This window comes from Perognathus longimembris, chromosome 12 (assembly GCF_023159225.1).
Source record: "Perognathus longimembris pacificus isolate PPM17 chromosome 12, ASM2315922v1, whole genome shotgun sequence".
Lineage (NCBI taxonomy): Eukaryota > Metazoa > Chordata > Mammalia > Rodentia > Heteromyidae > Perognathus > Perognathus longimembris.
The window spans coordinates 20,660,571-20,682,236 of record NC_063172.1 but is presented as its reverse complement, the minus strand read 5'-3'; the positions used below and the strand labels follow the sequence as shown (position 1 = coordinate 20,682,236).

The following is a 21,666-nucleotide window of genomic DNA, read 5'->3' as shown; positions in this document are numbered from 1 at the left end:
TCAAAAAGTAGTAAGAAATAGCCCAGAATGGACAGTGCTGCAATAGCAGAGAATTAGGGCAAACTGAGATTGAAATGAAACATCAGATAAACAGGAATTTGATTTGTGGAGGATCATTGGACACTGCTTGATCTTCTTTCTCATCTCCCAGAGAGAAGATATGGGTAGGGAGAAGTCAACCATCAGGTTTTGTTTTTTTTCTTTCTTATTTATTGTCAAAGTGATGTACAGCTTCATATTTGGACTTGGGTACATTTCTTGTACTGTTTGATACCTAATATCTCATTCTCCCCTCCCTCTCCTCCTTCCTCCCCCCCCCCCAACCGTAGGAGTTGTTCAGTTGGTTTACACAAAATGGTTTTGCAAGTATTGCTTTTGGAGTTGTTTGTCTTTTTATCCTTTGTCTCTCGATTTTGATATTCCCTTTCACTTCCCTAGTTCTAATACCAGTATATACAGTATTCAGTGTACTCAGATGAGATACAATGATAGTGTGGGTACAACCACAGGAAGGGAATACAAGAGGATCATCATAAACAAAAAAGAGCTACGGTGTCACATGGCATGTTGAAAGTCATTACAATAGTGATATAACAGTCGTTTCCATAGCATGGAGTTCATTTCACTTAGCATCATTTTATGCATTCATAAGGTCATAGCTATTAGGCTGTGATCCTCTGCTGTGACTAGCCTAAACCTGTGCTAATTATTCCTTATGAGGGATACCATAGAGTCCATGTTTCATTGGGTCTGGCTCACTTCACTGCAGAGATTCTGCAGGGCAAAGGATATATCTCACAAGAAAAACAGAAAGCCCACAGATTGGGAAAAGATCTTTACTGGCCATTCAAAGGACAAAGGCTTCATATGTAAAATATATGCAGAACTAAACAAATTAAATTCCTCCAAAACAAAACTGCAAAGAACCAACAGCCCCCTCAACAAGTGGGCTAAAGAATTAAAAACAAAACTTCTCTGATGAGGAAATGAGAATGGCCAAGAGACATATGAAAAAGTGCTCTACATTACTGGCTATAAAAAGAAATGCAAATCAAAACAACACTGAGATTCCACCGCACCCCAGTCAGAATATCCTTTATCAAGAAAAGTAACAGTAATAAATGTTGGAAGGGATGTGGCCAAAAGGGAACCCTACTTCATTGTTGGTGGCAATGTAAACTGGTTCAACCACTCTGGAAAGCGGTATGGAGATTCCTCAGAAGGCTAAACATAGAGCTCCCCTATGACCCAGCAGCCCCACTTTTGGGCATCTACCCAAAAGACACAAACAACACTAAACACACTAAAGCCAGCAGCACAGCAATGTTCATCGCAGTACAATTTGTCATAGCAAAAATATAGAACCAACCCAGATGCCCCTCGGGAGACGAATGGGTCAGGAAAATGTGGTACATATACACAATGGAATTTTATGCCTCTATCAGAAAGAATGACATTGCCCCATTCGTAAAGAAATGGAAGGACTTGGAAACCATCAGTTTTTATTTAACTTCACTACCCTACTGCCAGAAAGATGTAAGAGTTTATTGGATGATCAGATGATTAAATATACATTAGAAAAGAGAACTTAAAATATTTTTTCTCACATTTTTATATTTTAAATAAGAGAAATAATTGTGTTATTTTGGATCAGGGTTCTTTTAACACTCAAGTTAGCTGATCATCAAGGTCATTTTATTTTAGCTTTATGAGGAGAATAGATGGCATGAAGGGATATTCTGTAGGAAGGTGAACCCAAAGTGAAATGTGCATGTGTACCTGTGTGGATTTGTGTATGATTATTTCTTATCACTGTGCCATTTTAGTTTAAATAGCCCTATGATGTTAATAGTTATCATCACTGTTTGATAGGGAAGAAAGGCTTCAACTAATCATTTGAATTGTTCCACGAAAAGAGCAGATTACTGGGTTGAGATTAAATCAAGAAATCTGGCACCAGTGTCTGTGTCTGTGTGTGTGTCTGTGTATGTGTGTGCGCACACGCATGCAATGCATCACTAGTGGACCTTGGGCTCAGAGCCAGGTCACTATCCTTTAGCTCTTTTGCTCAGTGTTGGCAATCTACCACTTGAGCCACAGCTCCAATTCCAGCGTTCAGTAACTGAAGATAAGAGTCTCACAATCTTTCCTGTCCAGGCTGGGTTCAAAAGGCAGCCCTCAGAATTGAGCCTTCAGAGTAGCTAGGAGCCAATGGTGCCTGGCTAAAGCTACCATTAAGCACATTGTCTAGTGAAGTATCTAAGACACTCTTTTGATTTGTAATCTCATTTACATTTTACAACTATTCTCTATTGACCAAATGGTTTCCACTTATAGAAAAGGAATTAGGCTCAAGGAAGCATGCAACTTGTCTATTACATGATTGTTTTCAAAGAATACAGAGGTGAGAGATAAAATTAGAATCCAGAGGGGATATATATATATATGTATATATAGACATATACACGCACACAAACACACACATATACTATATGTATATATTTCAGAATTAAAATGATTAAATTTTTCAAAACTAAACTCATTTTCACTACTAATAAGCCAAAACATAGTTGTATTACAATAAATCTAAAAAGAATAATCTCTGCTAAAAATAAATACATAAATAAAACTTTTAAAAGTCCCTCATTTTTGTATCATTTTTTGCATTGAGGATTGAACTTAGTTTATAGTAACATTTCAAAATAAATATTACATTATTTAAGGATCTTTGAATTTACTTTATTTTATTTGGTATGTTTTTCCTTCTCTTGTGAAGTCTATGTATATAAAAGCTAGTTCAATTATCTCCAAGGTGACCAGCATATACAGACAGCAGGAAATAAGATGGCTGATTTACCTCTTTCTCATTGTTCTCTTCCTCTAACTCCCCTATGATGACAGAAAACAAAGGAATAGCTTTCAAAGAGGACTCAGAAAATCATGCAGTTTTCTACACAACCGTTGCCAGGATTTTGTCAATAGCCAGGTACATGTTTGGCATCTGGGAATTATAAATCCCTAGCAGAAGAAGGACTATCTTAGGCACAAAAGACAAATGTTGAACCAAATGAAGGAAATAATCTTTCTGAACTGTCCTTCTCAGCACTACCCAGCGGCTCAAATCTCATTCAGCCAATAACTTAAACGAGGCAGGGAAAGGCAATGTTTGCACAGTACAGAAAGAAAAATCTTGCTAGTCTGGCACCATCCTTCTATCTCAATGTTAAAATAAAAGGTTTACTATTTCACTTCTAATGCCAATGCTTTCAACGAAGGTGGAGATTTCTGAATTGACTCCAAGGACAGAAAAGGAGGATGTGTAAGTCATAACTAGTTTTAAGAAATTGGACTGGAAACATCAGCTTATTTTATTTATTAGCAGCACAGGAATGATAAAGCAAGATGTTACCCAACAACCATTAATGATTAAACCCATGTCCTTCTGCTAGAATACTGATTCATCTAGACCCAGACATTCATGACAGCTATAACAAATCCTTTACCACATTGCAATGCAATGCTGTAAATCTAAATTCTAGAGGTTTGTGAACTTTCAGCATCTCTCATACTTCAGTGCTCACTTAATTCCCCTTGCCTATCCATGCATAAATGGAATTTAATCTGGTGTAGGTCCATCTGGATCTCAGATCCAAAGTCTTTAGAAGCTATATAGGTGACTTCTAAGACTTTCTATCAGGAGACAGAAGGCAGCAAAGGACACGGCACTTTCTTAGTGCCAATGGAGAACCAACTGGCAGGTTGACAATTGACAAGAGAAGCTGAAATGGCATTTGTGGTCTTTTTATATCCATTGCTGTCCGAGAAACTAGAAACTTACAAGCAAGCCCTGTTTTCTTGAAACATGTTCACACACTGTAAGGCCTTAAGTATGGGATTGTTTTGCAAATGCTTTTGTTATTGTTGTGTTTGTTCTATGTTTGATTTTATGCTGAGTCTACTACTTTAGACTCTGATAATTTCTCATTTTTGTGCAATTCTATTATGAAGGCACTTGAAGAGTTACTGGGTGTACTTATTTTTAAAAATTAAAAACAATCCTGTTTTCATTTTTGTATTGTTGTTTACCTGTGTACTTGACTGTTAATTCAGATGGAGTAAAAGCCCTCAATACTTTATTGCAAAGCTATCATCACAAAAGAATTGCAGAGTAAAGCATTTTATGAATAATAGATGTTTTCATAATTTTTTTCTGAATAGTATATAGTAAAAAAAATCAAGCATATCTGCAACAAGCAATGGTAAGAGGAAAATTACTTACCAAACTCCTTGGGAACAGCTATAGAATAAACGCAGTTGTGTCCCACACTGTAATTTTTTGGGTAGTTTGGTGATAGAACAGTGCCTTCGGATCCTGTTGAACGACTCCCACAGGGTGCTGAAAAATAAAAGAGATAAAAATAGAGTTTTAAGGACAAATTTAAAAGTTCACTCTATGAATATCTTCATCATCTATGTATCTATTATCTATTTACCTATCTATCTATCTATTTTGAGACATAATTTCACTTTCCTGGCCTCAAACCTAGGATTCTCCTACCTCTGCTTCCTGAATATTGATATTACAAGTATGTATCACTATGCCTGGTTAAGATTACCTTTTAATGAGTACTAGATTTTAGGGTTTACCATATATTTCTACATTTTAAAAAATGTCTCCAGTCTCAAATATTTTAAAAATAGAAAATTCCCCTTACAAAACTTCATAACTATTCAAATTATTCTCTCTGGAGTACAGTGATAGGTTGTTGTAATGTTATTTCTAGAAGTAATAAATAATCATCTTGTTTTTATTAGTTATTGGAAGGATGAGAAATTAGTATTCTTTTTTATAGTGATGAGAATTTACATATGTAAGTACGACATTATGTTACTTGTCAGGTTTTGAAACTAGACTCAATTCTAGTTAAGATAATGTGGCTGTTAAGCATTTCTACATGTTCACCATGAATGATGGTGCAAATACTCTCAGCCACTCTAAGAATTTTATTTTCTCACCAGACTTCACCTGTTTTTATAAATTTCCCTTGAAATAGAAGGAGTGGTTAGTGGACCTTCAGGTCTATAGGTTCCTATGTGTTTTGCTTGAAGGCAAAGTTAAAAGCTATGTACTATAATTCTCAAAACAAGATGCATTAAGATTCAGAGTTCTGACACTCAGAGAAAGATCTGAACTACTAGAAAAGAACAATGGATATTCTAAAAGTGAATGAGATCCTTCAGAAAACAAGGCACAGGGAGGAAAGATAGCCAATGATGATATTCATAATACCAAAGGTTTAGAGGTATATAAATAAAATTTCTTGGCATCCAAGGGACAAGAAAGTTTTGCTGAAAAGATGTAAACATTGCAAAGGGTTTGAGGAAAGAATAAGGAGTGAGGAATATTTCACAACTGGAAAAAAAAGAATGAATTTCCTGATTCAAGAAATATGTACCTGGAACAAAAGCCCTAGTTAACTAGGGTTTGGAGCCATTCAGCCTTTGGTGGTCATAGTTACTTAGTCCTCTTAGCTGCATTGTATGTCTTACCAAGGTTTGGCTATGTAAATAGTTAATAGAAAACTTGTTTCTGCTCATACTTGTTTTGTTTTGTCTTATAACTTTAACTTTTATTTGAAAGGTGATGTTCAGTGGAATTACAGTGACATAAGTGAGGTAATGAGAATGATACTTTTTGAACAGTGTCTCCCTCTCCTTTTCTCTTTTCTCTTCCTCCTGCCCTTCCCAAGATTCTCCCTCTCCTTGCTGCTTGCCTCTCCTATCCACATTAAAGCTTATGGTTTGACATTCCCATAAGTGTGTGTGTGTGTGTGTGTGTGTGTGTGTGTGTGTGTGTGTGTGTGTGTAGGTTGCAATCAGGGCCTACACATTTCTTTGACATGCTTGCTTATGATTTGTCCTCTACTGATTGAATAACCTAGAATCTTTGATGCTTAACTGAAGATAGTGCCCTACTGGATTTTTCTACACAAGCTAGCTTTAAATTGAGAAAATCCTCTGATCTCAGTCTCAGGCACGAGTCACAAGTGACAACTTTTGTTTCATTACTTTCCTTCCTTCCTTCTCTCCTTCCTTCTTTCCTCCATTCCTTCCCTCCCTCCTTCCTTCCTTCCTTCCATCCTTCCTTCCTTCCTGCCTTCCTTTCTTCTTACCTTCCTTTCCTCCTTCCTTCCTTCCCTCCCATCCCTCCCTTCCTCCCTCCTTTCTTCCTTCCTTTCTTTCTTTCTTTCATTCATTCTTTTCCTCCCTCTCTCCCTTCCTTTCTTTCTCTCTTTCTTCTTTTCATTCCTCTCCATTCCTTTCTACACTTCCCTACCATCCTCCATCCTCTCCCTTCCTCCCTCCCTCCCTCCCTCCCTCCCTCCCTCCCTTCCTTCCTCCTTCCTTCTTTTCTTTCTGTTTCTCTCCTAACAATTTGTCTCTGTGTCTCTGTCTCTCTCTGTCTCTGTCTCTTTCTCTGTCTCTGTCTGTCTATCTGTCTCTCTCTCTCTCTCTCTCTCTCTCTCTCTCTCTCTCTCTCTCTCTCTCTCTCTCTCTCTCTCTCTCATTCACTCTCTTTCTCTCTGCAATATTTCACTGTGTAACTTAGGCTTCCCTGAAACTCTACAGAGCCTCTTGCTTCAGCATCTCCCATGCTGGAATTACAAGATTCTGCCACCACATGTTCTTTTGGTGTTTCTTATATGGCTTTGAACTTGTGTAAAAAGAACATGATATGATTTATTACTTTCTTCAAATATCACAAAAGTTTTTATTGTGTTATCAGGAATAGTTTTATTTAAAGAATTTTCTACAAATTACAGCTGGTGGGTTAAATTGAGGTCTGTGACCAAAAAAGATTTTACATTTTAAAGGTTTTCAAACAAAATAGTTCTATAGTAGAATGTGCCACTAAAACATGTAGTCAAAGAAACCAAAATACAGTTGGGTCCTTTACAAAAACTTTTCCAGTTTCTGAAGTAAAGGAATAAAATCTATTATTACAGTTGGGGAAAATAAAAACAAGTGATCTATAAGGAAATATAATGGATTAGTCAGAATCATATGATGGAGGAGAATAACATGTCAACAATGGCTTAAGGAACAAACTTCTTAGGAACAAAAGAGGAGCGATTAACTTTAGATAATAGTAGTGAGGTTCCTTTGGGACTTGAAAAAAGTCTAAAGAAACAAACACCCAGATTAAGATTTATCTTGGAAATGTATTTAATAACTTTTTCTTTTAAAGTGTTTTTGAGGTTTGGGAATATAGCCCAATTGGTAGCACAAGTGGTGGAGTCCCTGGATTCGACCCTAATGCCAGGAGAGAGAGCAGAAGGAACAGGGAAAGGGAGGAGGAGGGGGAGGCAGAAGAGAAGGGAAAGTAGGAGTAGAAGGTGGATGGGGAGAGAGGTGATGGAGAGCAGGAGAGGACAGATGGCTGCAGCGGTGGCAGAGGAGAAGGACAAGGGGGATGAGGAGAACATGAGAGTGAGATGAAGAAGAAGGAGGAAGCACAACAACAATAAGAATAATAGCTTGGCACAGTAGTGTATTAGTTGCCTCTAGGAGGGTTGTGCCAGTTTGCTAAATCAGCTTTGGGTAGAATCATAGATGGAGTTAAAAATATAGCAAAATATTTGAAAGGGAAAACACACAGTGTTGTATTGATTAAGGTAGCTAGTGAACATTTTGCCCTTCAACTTTTTTTTTATGTTCTATGAAATAGTATTAAGCAGTTGGAATAAAACATACTAAACTTAGAACTTTCCAGAAACAACAAAAAAATGACAGTGATGATAATGACCAAAGATGCATAGCGCTCATTACTCATTATTGTTTGAAATTAGAGTAGTCAGGTGTGTTCTTAGTTCAGCACTGATAACTTTATTCAGCCGATAATATAACTGATGAGGGAATCGTTCAGGAATGAGTGGTGTGCTTTTTGGTAACTGTCTTTCTGATTGTCAGGTGCTCCACTGTTAAAATTATAATAATTTGAATGTACGTGGCAAAAGCTCTTATTTTTATATTTGGGAAGAATAAATAGTAACGAGAGCTGTTAAGTACCCCGTTCAGTTCTTCTGCCTTACTCTCAAATGTTCCGCCATCACATATTAATGTGTGCCTTTCAACTTTCACTTTTTTCATATGTTTCATTTTGCATAATGGAGATTTCAGGCAACTTTTGTTGAAATTTTTAATCTATAAATATGAAGGTTTTTTAAAACCATGTGCATAAAACAGAGTGCATTTTAGTCATATGTTCTCTGATTTGTTACTTGTGCTAGTAGCCTTGATGATTTTGTTTCTCTAGTTCTGAACCTCCAACTTGGTGACATTTATAGTCAATAATGCAGAACATTGTAGTGGCAAATAATAATTATTCAATTTATGACTAATACAAAAAGGAGGATATTATGCTCAGAGACAGTGGCCTATTATAAAAGTTGTACTTCATGATTATAAAGAATAAATGTAATAATGGTTAATCCAGACTAATTTCATTGAATGCTCCTAATATTATCCTCTAGTAGGTTTACAAGATCGTATTCTCTATTATAATTTCATTTTAATGGCTAGTTTAGAAAAGTGCAGCCTTTATAATTATTAGGGTAACAACGAATAGAAGATGGGAAAGCAAACAAGGACTCAGATCGACACTTCTTTATCCTTTTTAACACATTTCTCCTATGCTTTTGGGCTTTTTGTCACACTGGTAGTTTTAGCAAAATATCTTACATTCATTAGAATGCCTTAAATGTAGTCACTCTCCTATCTTGATCATAATTTACATGGTACATAAATCTATATTTTAATAGCATGTTTGTTAAACATACATTTTATGAGAAAACACATCTATGATTAAGTGTGAGAATTAGACCAATAAGTAAATAAAGGTCTTTTTTTAATAACTCAAGACTTCAGTAAAGTTTAATGAATTTTATGCCCTATCTTGCAAATACACATGACTGTCTTACATCTCATAGGATGTGTCCTCTAGAAAATAAGTGTCAAAAAAAAAAAGAGAAACGGATGTTCCCAAAAAAAATGCTACCATTTTGAAAATAATTCTGTTTACATAATTGATTGTAATTAATCACAATTATATATAATCACATATCAAACAGCATATATGTATATATATACATATATATTTACATCTATATTCAGCCAGCAAATCAGTTCATTTTAGAGATTTTAAATGTTCACTGCTTACTTATAAAACAGTATTATTTCTCATTTTCTGTATATTGGAGTCTAATGCAACACTGATGTATGGCTTAATTGTGAAGTTTATCCCCTTCTCTCTATCTTCCCTGCCACTTTACATGCTACAGTGCAGATGCAATCACCAGAACCACCCTAACCATCACCTTACTACTCACCATCCTAAACTCAGATCATCATTAGCAACTTTTTTCTCACACTTATGTTTTTTCATGTTTCTCCTCTATTTTTAGGACAATATATGTAAAATCTGGGCTCTCCATACAACCATGTTGTTACAATAATTTCATTCCACAGTGTATATATAACAGTCTTACTTTGTTAAAGCTTTCTCAGAAAATAGATCACATAAATCCAAAATATCCTTTCTTAATAAATCCATACAAAATTCTTTTAATTAAATATTCTTGTTTTTTATTTGATATTAATAATAACACTTGCTGAGTTGTTGCATTACCTTCAAAGGTGTATGTGTGTGTGTGTAAATACATCATTAGATTTACAATGAATACTATCATTTTGCAATATGAAACTGATATTAAATATGGAGTTCCTCAAACTGTTTCCCGTGCATTGTTGTAAACTCATGTCTACATTCTTTTCATGTGCAATGTTAGCCTCAATGAGTGAGTGAAATTACCCAGAAAAAAAGTTCTTATCATATTTCTTGTTATTTCTTTTTTCTGTTTACTTTTAAATTTTCCTTTGAAGTACTTGATTTTGAGTTCTGAGTCTTGTGCTTGCTGGGAAGTCTCTCTCTACCTCTAAGCAATTTATTTATATTCTCCTCTTCTCCCCCCCCCAACAATTTTTTGTTGGTTATTTGGTGAGAGGGTCTCATGTTCTACCTAGGCATATGCCTGAATTGAAATATCCCTATTTTATACTTCCCACACTATCTGAGAAGATAGGTATGTGCAACCACATAGTGTGGTTGTGTTGAGATAAAGTCTTATGGACTTTTCTGGCTAGATTAACCTAGAACTGTGATGTTCTACAAAAGGAAATATGAATAACAGGTCAGCATTCCCTACAAAAGGATAAAGGAATAACAGGTGAGCAATACCGTGCCAAGCTATCAGGCAATAGGAGTCTCACAAACTCTTTCCAAGCTAGCTTTGTATCATGATCCTCCTATTTTCAGTTTGTCAAGTAGTTAGGATCGCCATTATAAAGTCATAGGAATCTGGCTTTTTTTTCTTAATTCTTATAAATAAAATGTGTTCAACTGGTTCATGATCAAATTCATATATATAATATATATATATATATGTTTTACTTCTGAATTATGTATGCAGAGATACAATTGGTAGTATGTTATTTCTAGAGAAAGCAGCATGAGATGCAACCAGGTTTTATAGCTTCTAGCCAACCCATGAAACTACTCCAACTGTAAATTGAGCAGGTGTGTATATAGGTTGCAGAAGAAGAAACAAATGGGAAGGGAAATAATAAATAATTCACTGCCTAGGGAACAGAAGAATACCAAGGCATGTATATGGAAAAAAATATATTACCTGAAAGTTCAGATACCTTAAAACACTTTATTATTCATGCAATGCATCCTTAAGCTACCTACAATTTCACATGTCTGTTTACTTGTGTAATGAATAATTTATTATCAAGTATATTCTATAATGAGAATTATTATACAATATATAAATTATTCTCAGTATGCAAGGTAGGTACTTTGAAAAGTGATGACTTCTTGCAGGTCACATAAAGAGCAATGTGCTCTATTAAATCAGTAATTTACTAGAAGTGACCTGTGACTCCTTTATTTGAAAAAAAAATGCTGTACCATACAAAACTGCTAGTACATTTCTAGTAAATTACTTATGCCCTGAAATAGCCTGATTGAATGTCACAAATCATAAATCCTAGTAGAGACTGTGTTTGCATCCCCATGGATCATTTTTTAAGACAAAGCCATCCCTGACCCTTAAACTATGTGATATGAATTTTAACTGTAGACAGCTGCTATTCCAAGTATTTACTTTAGGATTCAAATTGTTACTGTTCTTTCTCTCCTATGTTCAAAATATTGAGTTTAGCAAAAATTAAATGAAAATAAATCTACCTGTATTGATATTCCTTTTATTTTATCCTTATGTCTACTACATAAGCATATGTTCTTCATTTTGATGGTCAATCTTGGAAAACAATTACTTTTAAGCCATTACTCAGTAAGTCAATTAAACAGGATATGAGCTTCTTTTGGTTGCCACTTGACTTTGTTAGCTAAAAAGCCAACTCATTATCCTTCAATATTTTAAACTGTGTTTTAAATCAATGTGCCATTACAGAAAGAAGATTCATTCTATAGCAAAATGGCTATACTCCTTGTAGAGACCTTCCCTCTTGTTTTATAAAAATAAATTAATGACAATCTTGGGGCTATGAATATTTAATCTATGATACGTGTGCTATTCTCTTTTACTTGCCTTCCCAAAAATTGAGACATAATTCATATAGTACAATATATACCCTTCTAATTTCTAAAAATCGATATGCTTCAGCATATATACTAGCTGTATGAACACAGTTACACAACCTCAGAATATTTCATTTATCCTACCCCAAACGTTAGTGTCTATGAAAAGCAACCATCTATTTCCCATAATGCCAAGTCTTTACCATCACTAGTCTATAAATTTGTAATGAAGTATACATAGAAAGGTCATATCAAATGATATTTTAATTTAAAATTTAATTTTAAAATTAAAATTCCTTTTGTCCATTAATTTCTTATTTCTCTTCAGTTTACTGTTTGTTTTTTGTTTTTGTTTTTGTTTTTTAATTTTTTTTTTTGCTTATGCCAATCTGTTACTATATTTAAATTTGTTTATACAGCGGGCCTGGGCTTCATGTCTACTATTCCAGGTACTTAACGAGCTGAGATGTGGAGGACAGAGGATATTCAAATCCATCCCTTTTGAAAAATATGCAAGACTCCAAAACAAGTAGGAAGTGGCCAGTATGGAGTTAAAGCTCAATAACTAAAGCACCAACTGAGGAAGCTACATGAGTATGAGAGACTCTGAGTTCAAACCTTGGTTCTGCCAAAAGTAAATATTTAAAATAACTAGTATATTACTATAAAATGATTTTAGAAGAAAAAACATCTAATAACTTAATTCCTACCAAATCTCCTCACAAATGCTGCTTTCTCAAGAAAGTCTTCATTGAATTCCAGACCAGCTAAGACCTTTTTATTTTGCAATAGTCTATCCAATATTTTTAGAATGATGATTATACCTAGTATTTATGCATCTACTTGAATGTTTATTTGGTTGTTTTCTACATTTATTTCCGGATTACAAAATCTATTAAGTCAACATTTCCATGTTTTGTTTTGTTTTGTTTTGTTTTGTTTGGCATGCCATTTTAAACTCTAGAGCATAGCAGTGTGTCTGTATATAAAGTAAAATTTCAATGATGTCATTTTAGGAAAAATTATAAAAATATACTTAATTAACAGCTTATCATTGAGTAAATACATGAAAAATAAGCTTTAATATAGCATATCAGACTAGAAAATTTAAAAAAAATCACCATTTGGAACTCAGAAAGAATTAACTTTACATTCTAGCTTCATTTTTATTGAATGACTAATGGGGAAGACAAACAAATATAAGTAGAACTACAACAGAAATTGCTGTTAAATCAGATAGTGTAAGTTTAGGTAATTGAGAAACTGCTCTATCCCACTCCAAGATGTTTCTCGAAGTACATAATACAGCTCTGACAAGGCCTGAGGAACCTAAACTAATTTCATGAATCCCAGGAAGGTGCAAATCTTATTAGAAACAGCAGGAAGACTTGGACAGTTTGAGGTAAAATTACACAGAGGAGAAAATGTAAAAAAAAAGAGAATCTTTGGGGGTATATATGATCAAAGTGTTTTACATCCATGTATAAAAGTAGAATCATGCTTAAAGAGGATGTAAGTGGGTAAGAAAAAGTAATAGAGGAAGTGAATTAAAGTCAATTATATATGTATTTGTATTAAAATATGCGAAAACTCCATTGTAGCATTAATATATGCTAATAAAAAGAATTTTGGGGGAGGAAGGTTCCTTACACCTTGAAGACCTGGAAAATATCTAATGCATTGGAAGACTTTTCCTCTTTGGTCTTCTTATTGAACCCCTCAGACAATTCTTCTCTGAATCAGAAAGATGATCAAAGTTAGTGTCGGGATTGAGGAGAAGTATTCAGTTTTAGGGTTGGTGTAACTTAAAGTTGTTCAGAGTGATAGCCTAAATAAATGCTAGCTTTGCTCATTAACTCTCCTCAGTGGCTCAGTCTAATTCACTAGATTTGTATTTTGAGATTAGGGACCAGATAACTGTTGCATATAGTACTCTATTTTGTGTCCTTTGAAGCATCTAACTCCCTTAGGAACCATACAGTGAATGGTTTGCTGATTGAAGTGTAAGGGTAAATTAGTGAAATTTTTTTTGTTCAAGAATGGGAAGGAAGCATTAACCTACTTCTCTCCTTGGAAGTATCTCTTTGAAAGAATAATAAGCATGGCCTTTTGACATTATAGAATAAAACCACCAGTTTTCTACCCACAGGGTCTCACATTCAGTACACATGAGACAATAGATACCAGTTTGTCTCTCAAAGAAATAGAATCATTTTAATTGTACTCTCTTTTACTATTCTGTAAACTTTGTATGAGAGCCAGTCTGTTCTCTTTAGTGTATTTTGCAAAGTTCATTGCATTTTGGGTAGTTTTATTCATTAATAAAATTGCTTTTTAGTTGTTTTCCCTACTCCTTAGAATGAATACTGTTAGCACGATTTTTATTTTACCAATAGAAGTAAAGATTTGGCTAGTCTTAGATTCCTTTTCTTCTTGTTCTAGTATCATTTGAATCTTTCCATGACCTATCATAGTACTATGAAATACCTTGCGTTCTTTGGCTCTTAGAAGAGATCCTTTGAGTTTGTTCAACATTCTGCATAATATTATCCATCTTATCTGTAATACTGCTAGTACCTTAGGAATATTTGAAGTAAAATAAGTGATGTAGTAGAAGCCAAAGAAGATTAACTTTGTATGAGAGACCATGCAACTACCTTTTTGGAAAAATGGCTTTAATATTAGCCCCAGGCCATTAGGCGCAAGAACATGTCCTCAGAATTTTAGACATTAATGTTTCTAAAATGTATATATCTAAAGTGAAGGCTAAGTTGAATTTATGTTTGTGTTACTACCCCTGTAGGACAAAGAAAATATTTTTGGTGTCTAAAATAGGGAATGAAACAAATGGCATGAACATGTCTTTGCACTAGTTAACAACTTGTAGTTCTTTAATAGTCTCAATACACTTATCAGTGGGATATTATAATTACTATCAATCTATGCTCACTGTCGCTATTGTGAAAAAGATAAAGAATACTGCATTGCTGCTAGGGACCATACTTCTATATTTTATGATTGATTTCTCTGTGTTCTGAGGCTCTGTCTGTGGTTTGAGTTGTATCAGACAAATCTTTACCAAGGGCATGTAGTTGCAATTTTAGATATGGGTTGTGAGTCCATCTGGGTTGCTCTGTGGAGCTGGGGGAAAGTTAACAAATTTTTGTGTCTAATAAGACAATATGCCTGAAGGAACCAAAGAGAGATGGGCAGCCAGAGAGTGAGTAGAAAAAAAGTCTGAGAAATGACATATACAAAAGTTATAAAATAGAGGGGGCTGGGGATATAGCCTAGTGGCAAGAGTGCCTGCCTCGGATACACGAGGCCCTAGGTTTGATTCCCCAGCACCACATATACAGAAAACGGCCAGAAGCAGCGCTGTGGCTCAAGTGGCAGAGTGCTAGCCTTGAGCGGGAAGAAGCCAGGGACAGTGCTCAGGCCCTGAGTCCAAGGCCCAGGACTGGCAAAAAAAAAAAAAAAAAAAAAAAAGTTATAAAATAGAAATGCAATTGCTGGTTGGAGAAACAAAAAAGGCATTATCATACAATATCTAAAAAATCTAGGCATAAATAGGAAGAGGAAGGAGTATATGTTAGAACTAGGGGATTTATTCTTTCTCTTGGAAGTCATATAAGCTTTGAGTAAAACCTGATCGAACATGAGGTATACATTAAAGATTATTCTGTTATTATTCACACAGTACTATGTAAGGAGAAAGGGATAAAACTTAGGAGAAACTAGCTAAGAGGTAAAGAAGGCTGGGGATCTAAATTTCACTTGAGCTTTTCTATCAGATAAAACAAATCAATTCAAAATGAAGAGCTGAAATAAATCAAACAATGGATATTATGAGGGAAGTATGGAATCTGTCACTATTTTTGTTTTATGACTTTTACTTAATATTAAGTCAGGTTGTGGATAAGAATGATATATGACTTCTGCTTTAATCCTACATATTTGTGAACAAACAAATTAACAGAGTTTCAGTAGAAAGTTTAAGAACTACGAAAAAATAAAAAAGAAGAATCACTTTCTAACAGATTTTTAAAGTGACAAAATATATTGTATGTACAGATAGCTTGTTCTAGTATCATTTAATATGTGTGACATTTTTATGAGATAAACTGCAGGATTTCTCATCACTAAGCAGGATTTATGACAGGCTGCAATCATTTTGGATCTACTACTGACAAATATAATCTCTTCATGTTCAATTTAAGCTCTTTAGAGCATTTTTTTTCAGGTTTAATGTGTATACTTAATCGTAAACTGTGATAATATACCTATCTTCTAAAATTGTTAAAGTATGGAAATTCTCATCATTCTCTTCAACTTAAATATTTCCATGAGTTTATTGTTATCAATAAACGTATCACATGCTTAACAAGACAATCCGGCCATGACTTCATAATGCTCATTGTCTTTTGAGGTAATTATAATAACAGGAAGGAAAAAAGGTAACTCCCTCCTAAGAATGAGGTCATCATGCCAATATTCACTGTTACATTAAAAAAATAAAGTAGCACAAGACCCTAGCTTCAAACCTTAGTACCTCAAAACAAATTTTTAAAAAGTTAGAATATATAAATAAATGAAAAAACACACATGGGATCACACAAATGTATTAATCAATGTACAATATACACAAGAGAGAATTCAAATGATGTAACTCCTTAGAATAAATAACTCAAGTCTAATAAGTGGATACCAGGAAGCTAGTATTTGAAATGCAGAGAAGGGTCAAAGAGAAGAGGGTAAAGAAATGAAAAGAGAAAAGAAGGTGGATGCTGTCATAACATTCAAGGAATACCCTCTAAACCTAGGAAAGATGAGGGGAGGAATGTGGTTGGGAGGAATGGGGGAAACAATGAAAGGGGTGGTATTGGTCAAAATGCATTGTACTCACAAGCTGATGTACTGAATAGTAATCCTTCCATATAACTACTTAAGCCTAATAGAAGTATGAATATTATTTGATTTTCTGTAGCTTGACTAGTCAGTCAAAACTTACTGGCTATGTTCTTAAGAACTGAAGGTAGTATTATAACTTAAGACTTTGACTGAATACCTGAAGGAGACAAGTCATGTAATTTAAAACACTGATGAAGTTAGAGTTATAAACATTCTGACATAAGACCAAAGCAGAATTAAAATAAAATATAACTACTTGGGGACAATAAAGGGAATTTTGTGCATGTTCTTGAACTGTTTTATCTATCCCGAGATCAGTAGATGTAACTTGTAGCTGCATATGCACATACATTCATGAAGAATAATTGTTCATAAAGAACAATTAGAAATTATTAGTAAATACAATATTTGGATAAAAGCTCAAGAAGGTCTAAGCCGATGACACCCATGTTAAATAAAGTTCCTTATGCATTATTGTCTCATAATCATATATATACACATATAATACACACATATGAAATATAATATATATCTTAAAAATAATTTTTCTTGCCATACTCAAGTGACTCACACCTGTAAGCATAGGTACTCAGGAGGCTAAGATCTGAGAATTTCGGTTCAAAGCCAGCCCAGGTAAAAAGTTGTTAAGACTCTAATCTCCAAATAACCACTGAAAAGCTAGAAAAAATGCTGTGGTTTAAGTGGTAGAGTACTAGCCTTGAGTAAAAAAAGCTCAGGGATCACTTCAAAGTCCTGAGTTCAAGCCCCAGGCCTAGCATGCAAGAACATGCACAAACACAAGCACACACAAAATGCATAAATCTTTATAGACAAAAAATACTTTTGGTCCCATTTTATGTGCTTTAATCAACAAATTTTATGCTACATCAGAAATTTAACCAGTTCTCTGTCTAATTACTCTAAGGGAGTTAGAAATATGTATTGTTGGTTAGAAAATTAAAACTTTGTAAGCCCTTAATGTGACAGTAATAAATACAAATAGACGTATTTTAGATGTGTAATTTATTTCCCAACAACCTAACAGATATAATATTGTAAACTAATAAATTAAAATAATTAATAAGGGGTACATAGCTGATACATATATGTATATACATATATATACTCATATGTATATATGTGTGTATGCATATGTAGATATTTTTTTCTCTTAATATTTTTAAAACAGTTATCTCCCTATTTCTACCAGAGATATCCATAATATAAAATAGAAACAAAATCCTAAAATACTTTAAGCCATGGTCATTTTTGTACCATTTTTCCAATATCAGTATTTTCAAAATTAATATTAAGAGCCAAAGTAAATTGAAAAGCCCAATCACAATAGAGACTTGTTAGTAAGGTAATCAAATCCTTCATTTTTTGCATTAATTAGTACTTAATGTACATAACTAAAATTGGCATTTAAAATTAATTGTTAAATTCTTTTAACAACACACATGCACACATGCATAATACTTTAAATGAATAATTTGAGTAAGAAGCAGCAGTTCCTGTGGTAGTTTTAAAAAATTATTCTTCCTAGTAATATACAAAGTTCATTCTGAAAAAGAATGGCATTTTTCTCCACCTGAATTTAAAAAAATATATTAGTTGTGATTACAAATTTATCTTAAGATTAATTTTCTAGTAGCTCAATGAATTCACTGAGTAAATTTTATTTGATTTTTATAGAATCTTTGCACTTCAGTTAGCACTTCACAGATATCAAACTTAATTGATGGTAAATTATATCTCCTAAGAAATTTAAAAATATTCACCTCTGTCCTATGTTTAAGAATGAACTAATATGTATGCTACATACAAACAGAATCAGATTACATTGGTATAATATTCAAATGCAGCAATATATATTCAAGAAGTTCACTATACACAATGGCTTGGCAGTGTTTGTTTTTAGCCCTCCATTCTTTATGAAGACTTGACAGCACAGCTCTCACATGCTAATATGCCAATATTTGTTAGAGATTCTACTTGGCCATCTTGGTATAGTGTATTTTTCATAAAGTCTGCACAACAACCAACTGGCCTACTTTTTTAATAAATTCCCTCCTACTGTTAGAGATTTTAAAATACTAGCTTGGAGATGTCTGGGAAGATGGCAGAGGAGCAGCAGAGCCCTAGCTGAGCTCTCTCCAACATCGCAGTTTTCCCATCTCAGAGAAACTTTTACTCCTAGAAAGACAGCCCAAGTAAGTTACAACAGTACAGGAATTCTGACCAGGAAGGAAAAATCGACTTTGCTGATCTGAAAACACAGATTTGAGCTCCGGGCGGCATTCCGCCCCCACAACAGTGCCAGCACCTGCACAGCACCCTGCACTCTGCACAGCTAAGGCACACAGCGGAGATCAGAGAGAAATCCTCCAGACGGCGGCGGACACACGCGGATCGCAGGCTGAGCACAGATGGGCCAAAATCACAGGGAAAGCATGAGTACTCCATGAAAGACATTCTCACTTACGCCCACAGAGCAGATCCTTGAGGTAGCCCTTCCCCCAACGCCAGAGCAAAGCACCAGCTTTGACACTGGCATAGGATCAGACCAGACTGGAACTAAAACGGGCCTGGGAAAAGAGAGGACAAAGCGGCCATCTTTGAAAAGGGCAAGAGGGACCAATCAGTGAGAGCCAGCTCCACCCAGGAGAACGCCCCCTGCCCTGGCGGGAGACTTGTCCTGGGCTGTGGCTCACACACTCAGGTGAACTCAGCCAGAGGTGCCCTGCTCTCCCCACTGGAATTTCTAAATTAAAACTGAGAGTGGTGAGCAGCTACCAGTTGCACAGAGCAGCCAAATAGGAGAACAAACAGTTCCTGAGACAGATAAATGGTCTCTTCACAGAGGAAGCCCATTCCCAGACCAAAACGAAGTGAATTCCATAGCCAGCTCCTCCCAGGAGGCCGCCCCTCTCAGCAGGGGGGAACCTCCCCCAGGCAGGTGATTCTCAGCCTAGTAAACCAGGCCAGAGGTGCCCCGCCCTGCTGAGTCCACAGCCTATTTAAAGCCAGGCTTTAAAGGCAGCAGCCCCACAGCAGACAGAAAGAGCCAAGGTTCCCAAGACTGCTCATGTCCCCCATCTACAGAGGACGTCCAAGGCCTACCTGTAAGCTGTGTGAACCAGAGACCCAGGATTTCACTAACAGGGAAAGAGGGTCAGAACAGATCCACTCCCTGCAAACTGAAAGCAAGTCAAACCAGCCAAACAGCAAAATAGACTACAGACCATCCCAAGGAAACCAGAGACTGCAGAAAGCCCACCCAAACAAGGAAGACTCTATTTTTTTTTCTTTTCAAAACATTTTTAACTTTTTTTTTTTCATTTCTGAAACATCATTGGTTTTTTGGTTCTCCATTTTTACCTGTTTGTTTTATCAAGTTTTTTTTTTTTTTTGGTTGTTCATTTTACTGTTTTTTTTTTCTTTATTTTAAATAACTTTTCTCTGTTTTGTGAATTTTTGTCTTCCAGTATTTTTCTTTATTTCACTCTTTATATCCCTTTTCTTTAAAAATTTACTTTCCTATGAATAACACCTTTACTCTTTTCTGCTAACACTACATTGACTATCATTTTAACCTTGTTCTTTCTACTGATTCTACTCTTCTCCACATTTTCTTGGCACTAAAACTAAGCCAAATCATCACCAACACCATCCATACACTTTATTCTCTTTACTATCTCTAACTTACCCTCCTGACTTACTTCCAAGACCTCCAGATTCCATTGAGCCCTGGTTATTGGATAGAGGGTATCTCTACTCAAACAGAGTGAATCAAAGGGGTTCAAAGACAAAGCCATAAAGTCCAAAAAGAACTTAATATAACAACAAAAATTGGTCATAGGGTTGTCACAGTAACTAAGTAACTACTGAATACAGGGCTAAGGAGTGGTTGTTATATCAAAATTGTAGTCATTAGGAACTCCAAATCTAATTTTATATACAGGAATGTAAGGTATCTGTATATAATTGTGAACTTCTATGATTTACACAACAGGGCTTGGTAAGATTTGCTTTGGGTCTTAAACTGTGCTCACAAGTGCTTGTAGATTGGCATTCCCAATCCAAATGGGCAGAAGAAACACAAGAAAGATGGCAAACAATGGAGTCTCATCACCCACTCAAAACAAGCAGGAAGCAGAGCAGTCAATCAAAGACATAGAAGAGGACCCTCAAAATGCTCTACAAAGTCTACTGATGAGAATGATAAATGAAAAGTCTGAATCTCTTCAGTCAACTATTCTAGAGTGTGAGGAGGCAAAGCAAAAATTAATGGAGAATTTCAAGGCCTCCACAAATAGAAAGATAATTGAACTTCAAGAGTCAAACGAAAAGACAGTTACCAAGCTAAAGGATTTGAGAGGCAGCACTCAAAGCCAAATCAATGAAGTAAAGAAGTCCATGCAGGACCTAACAGATAAGTATAGCAAGGACATGGAGACCATCAGAAAAGTCCAGTCAGAAGGAAAAGAGATTCGGAATCAAGTAGCTAGCCTAAAGTCCTGACTAACTGAAGCAGAGGATCGAATCTCAGGAGCTGAAGATTCCCTAGAATCTATGGAGAAAGATCAAAAATCAATACAAAACCATTCCAATTGACAAAACAGATCGTTCCAGGAGATTCAAGACACAATAAGGAAGCCCAATTTAAAGATAATAGGTATTAAGGAAAACCTAGAGGAGGAAGTTAGTGGAATAGGCAACCTATTTAACAGAATATTAGCCGAGAACTTCCCAATATCCAAAAGGATAGGACTATACAGATACAAGAAGCATTTAGAACCCCAAACCGACCAGACCAGAATAGGACATCCCACTGAAACATTGTGATCAAAACAGGATCAGTAGCGTACAAGGAAAGAATCCTTAAAGCTGTTAGGGAGAAGAAAACAATCACATATAAAGGAAAAGCAATCAGAATTACCCCAGACTTCTCAGCAGAGACCATGAAAACAAGGAGAGCCTGGAATGAGGTATGCCAAACCCTAAATAAAATAACTACCAACCAAGAATACTGTACCCAGCTAAACTCTCATTCATAGCCGAAGGTCAAATAAAAGTCTTCCACAGTA

At 35.2% G+C, this 21,666-nt stretch overlaps 1 protein-coding gene across 3 annotated transcripts in view; it reads right to left on the bottom strand.

The window, feature by feature from the left end:
- The window catches only part of Csmd3 (CUB and Sushi multiple domains 3), an 860,328-nt gene that overhangs the window by 178,053 nt on the left and 660,609 nt on the right, over nt 1–21,666 (bottom strand). For all 3 annotated transcript variants that reach the window (XM_048358905.1, XM_048358906.1, XM_048358908.1), the window contains one exon: nt 4,280–4,396. In XM_048358905.1, coding sequence (XP_048214862.1) covers nt 4,280–4,396 — 117 coding nt within the window. The remainder of the gene's footprint in view (nt 1–4,279; nt 4,397–21,666) is intronic.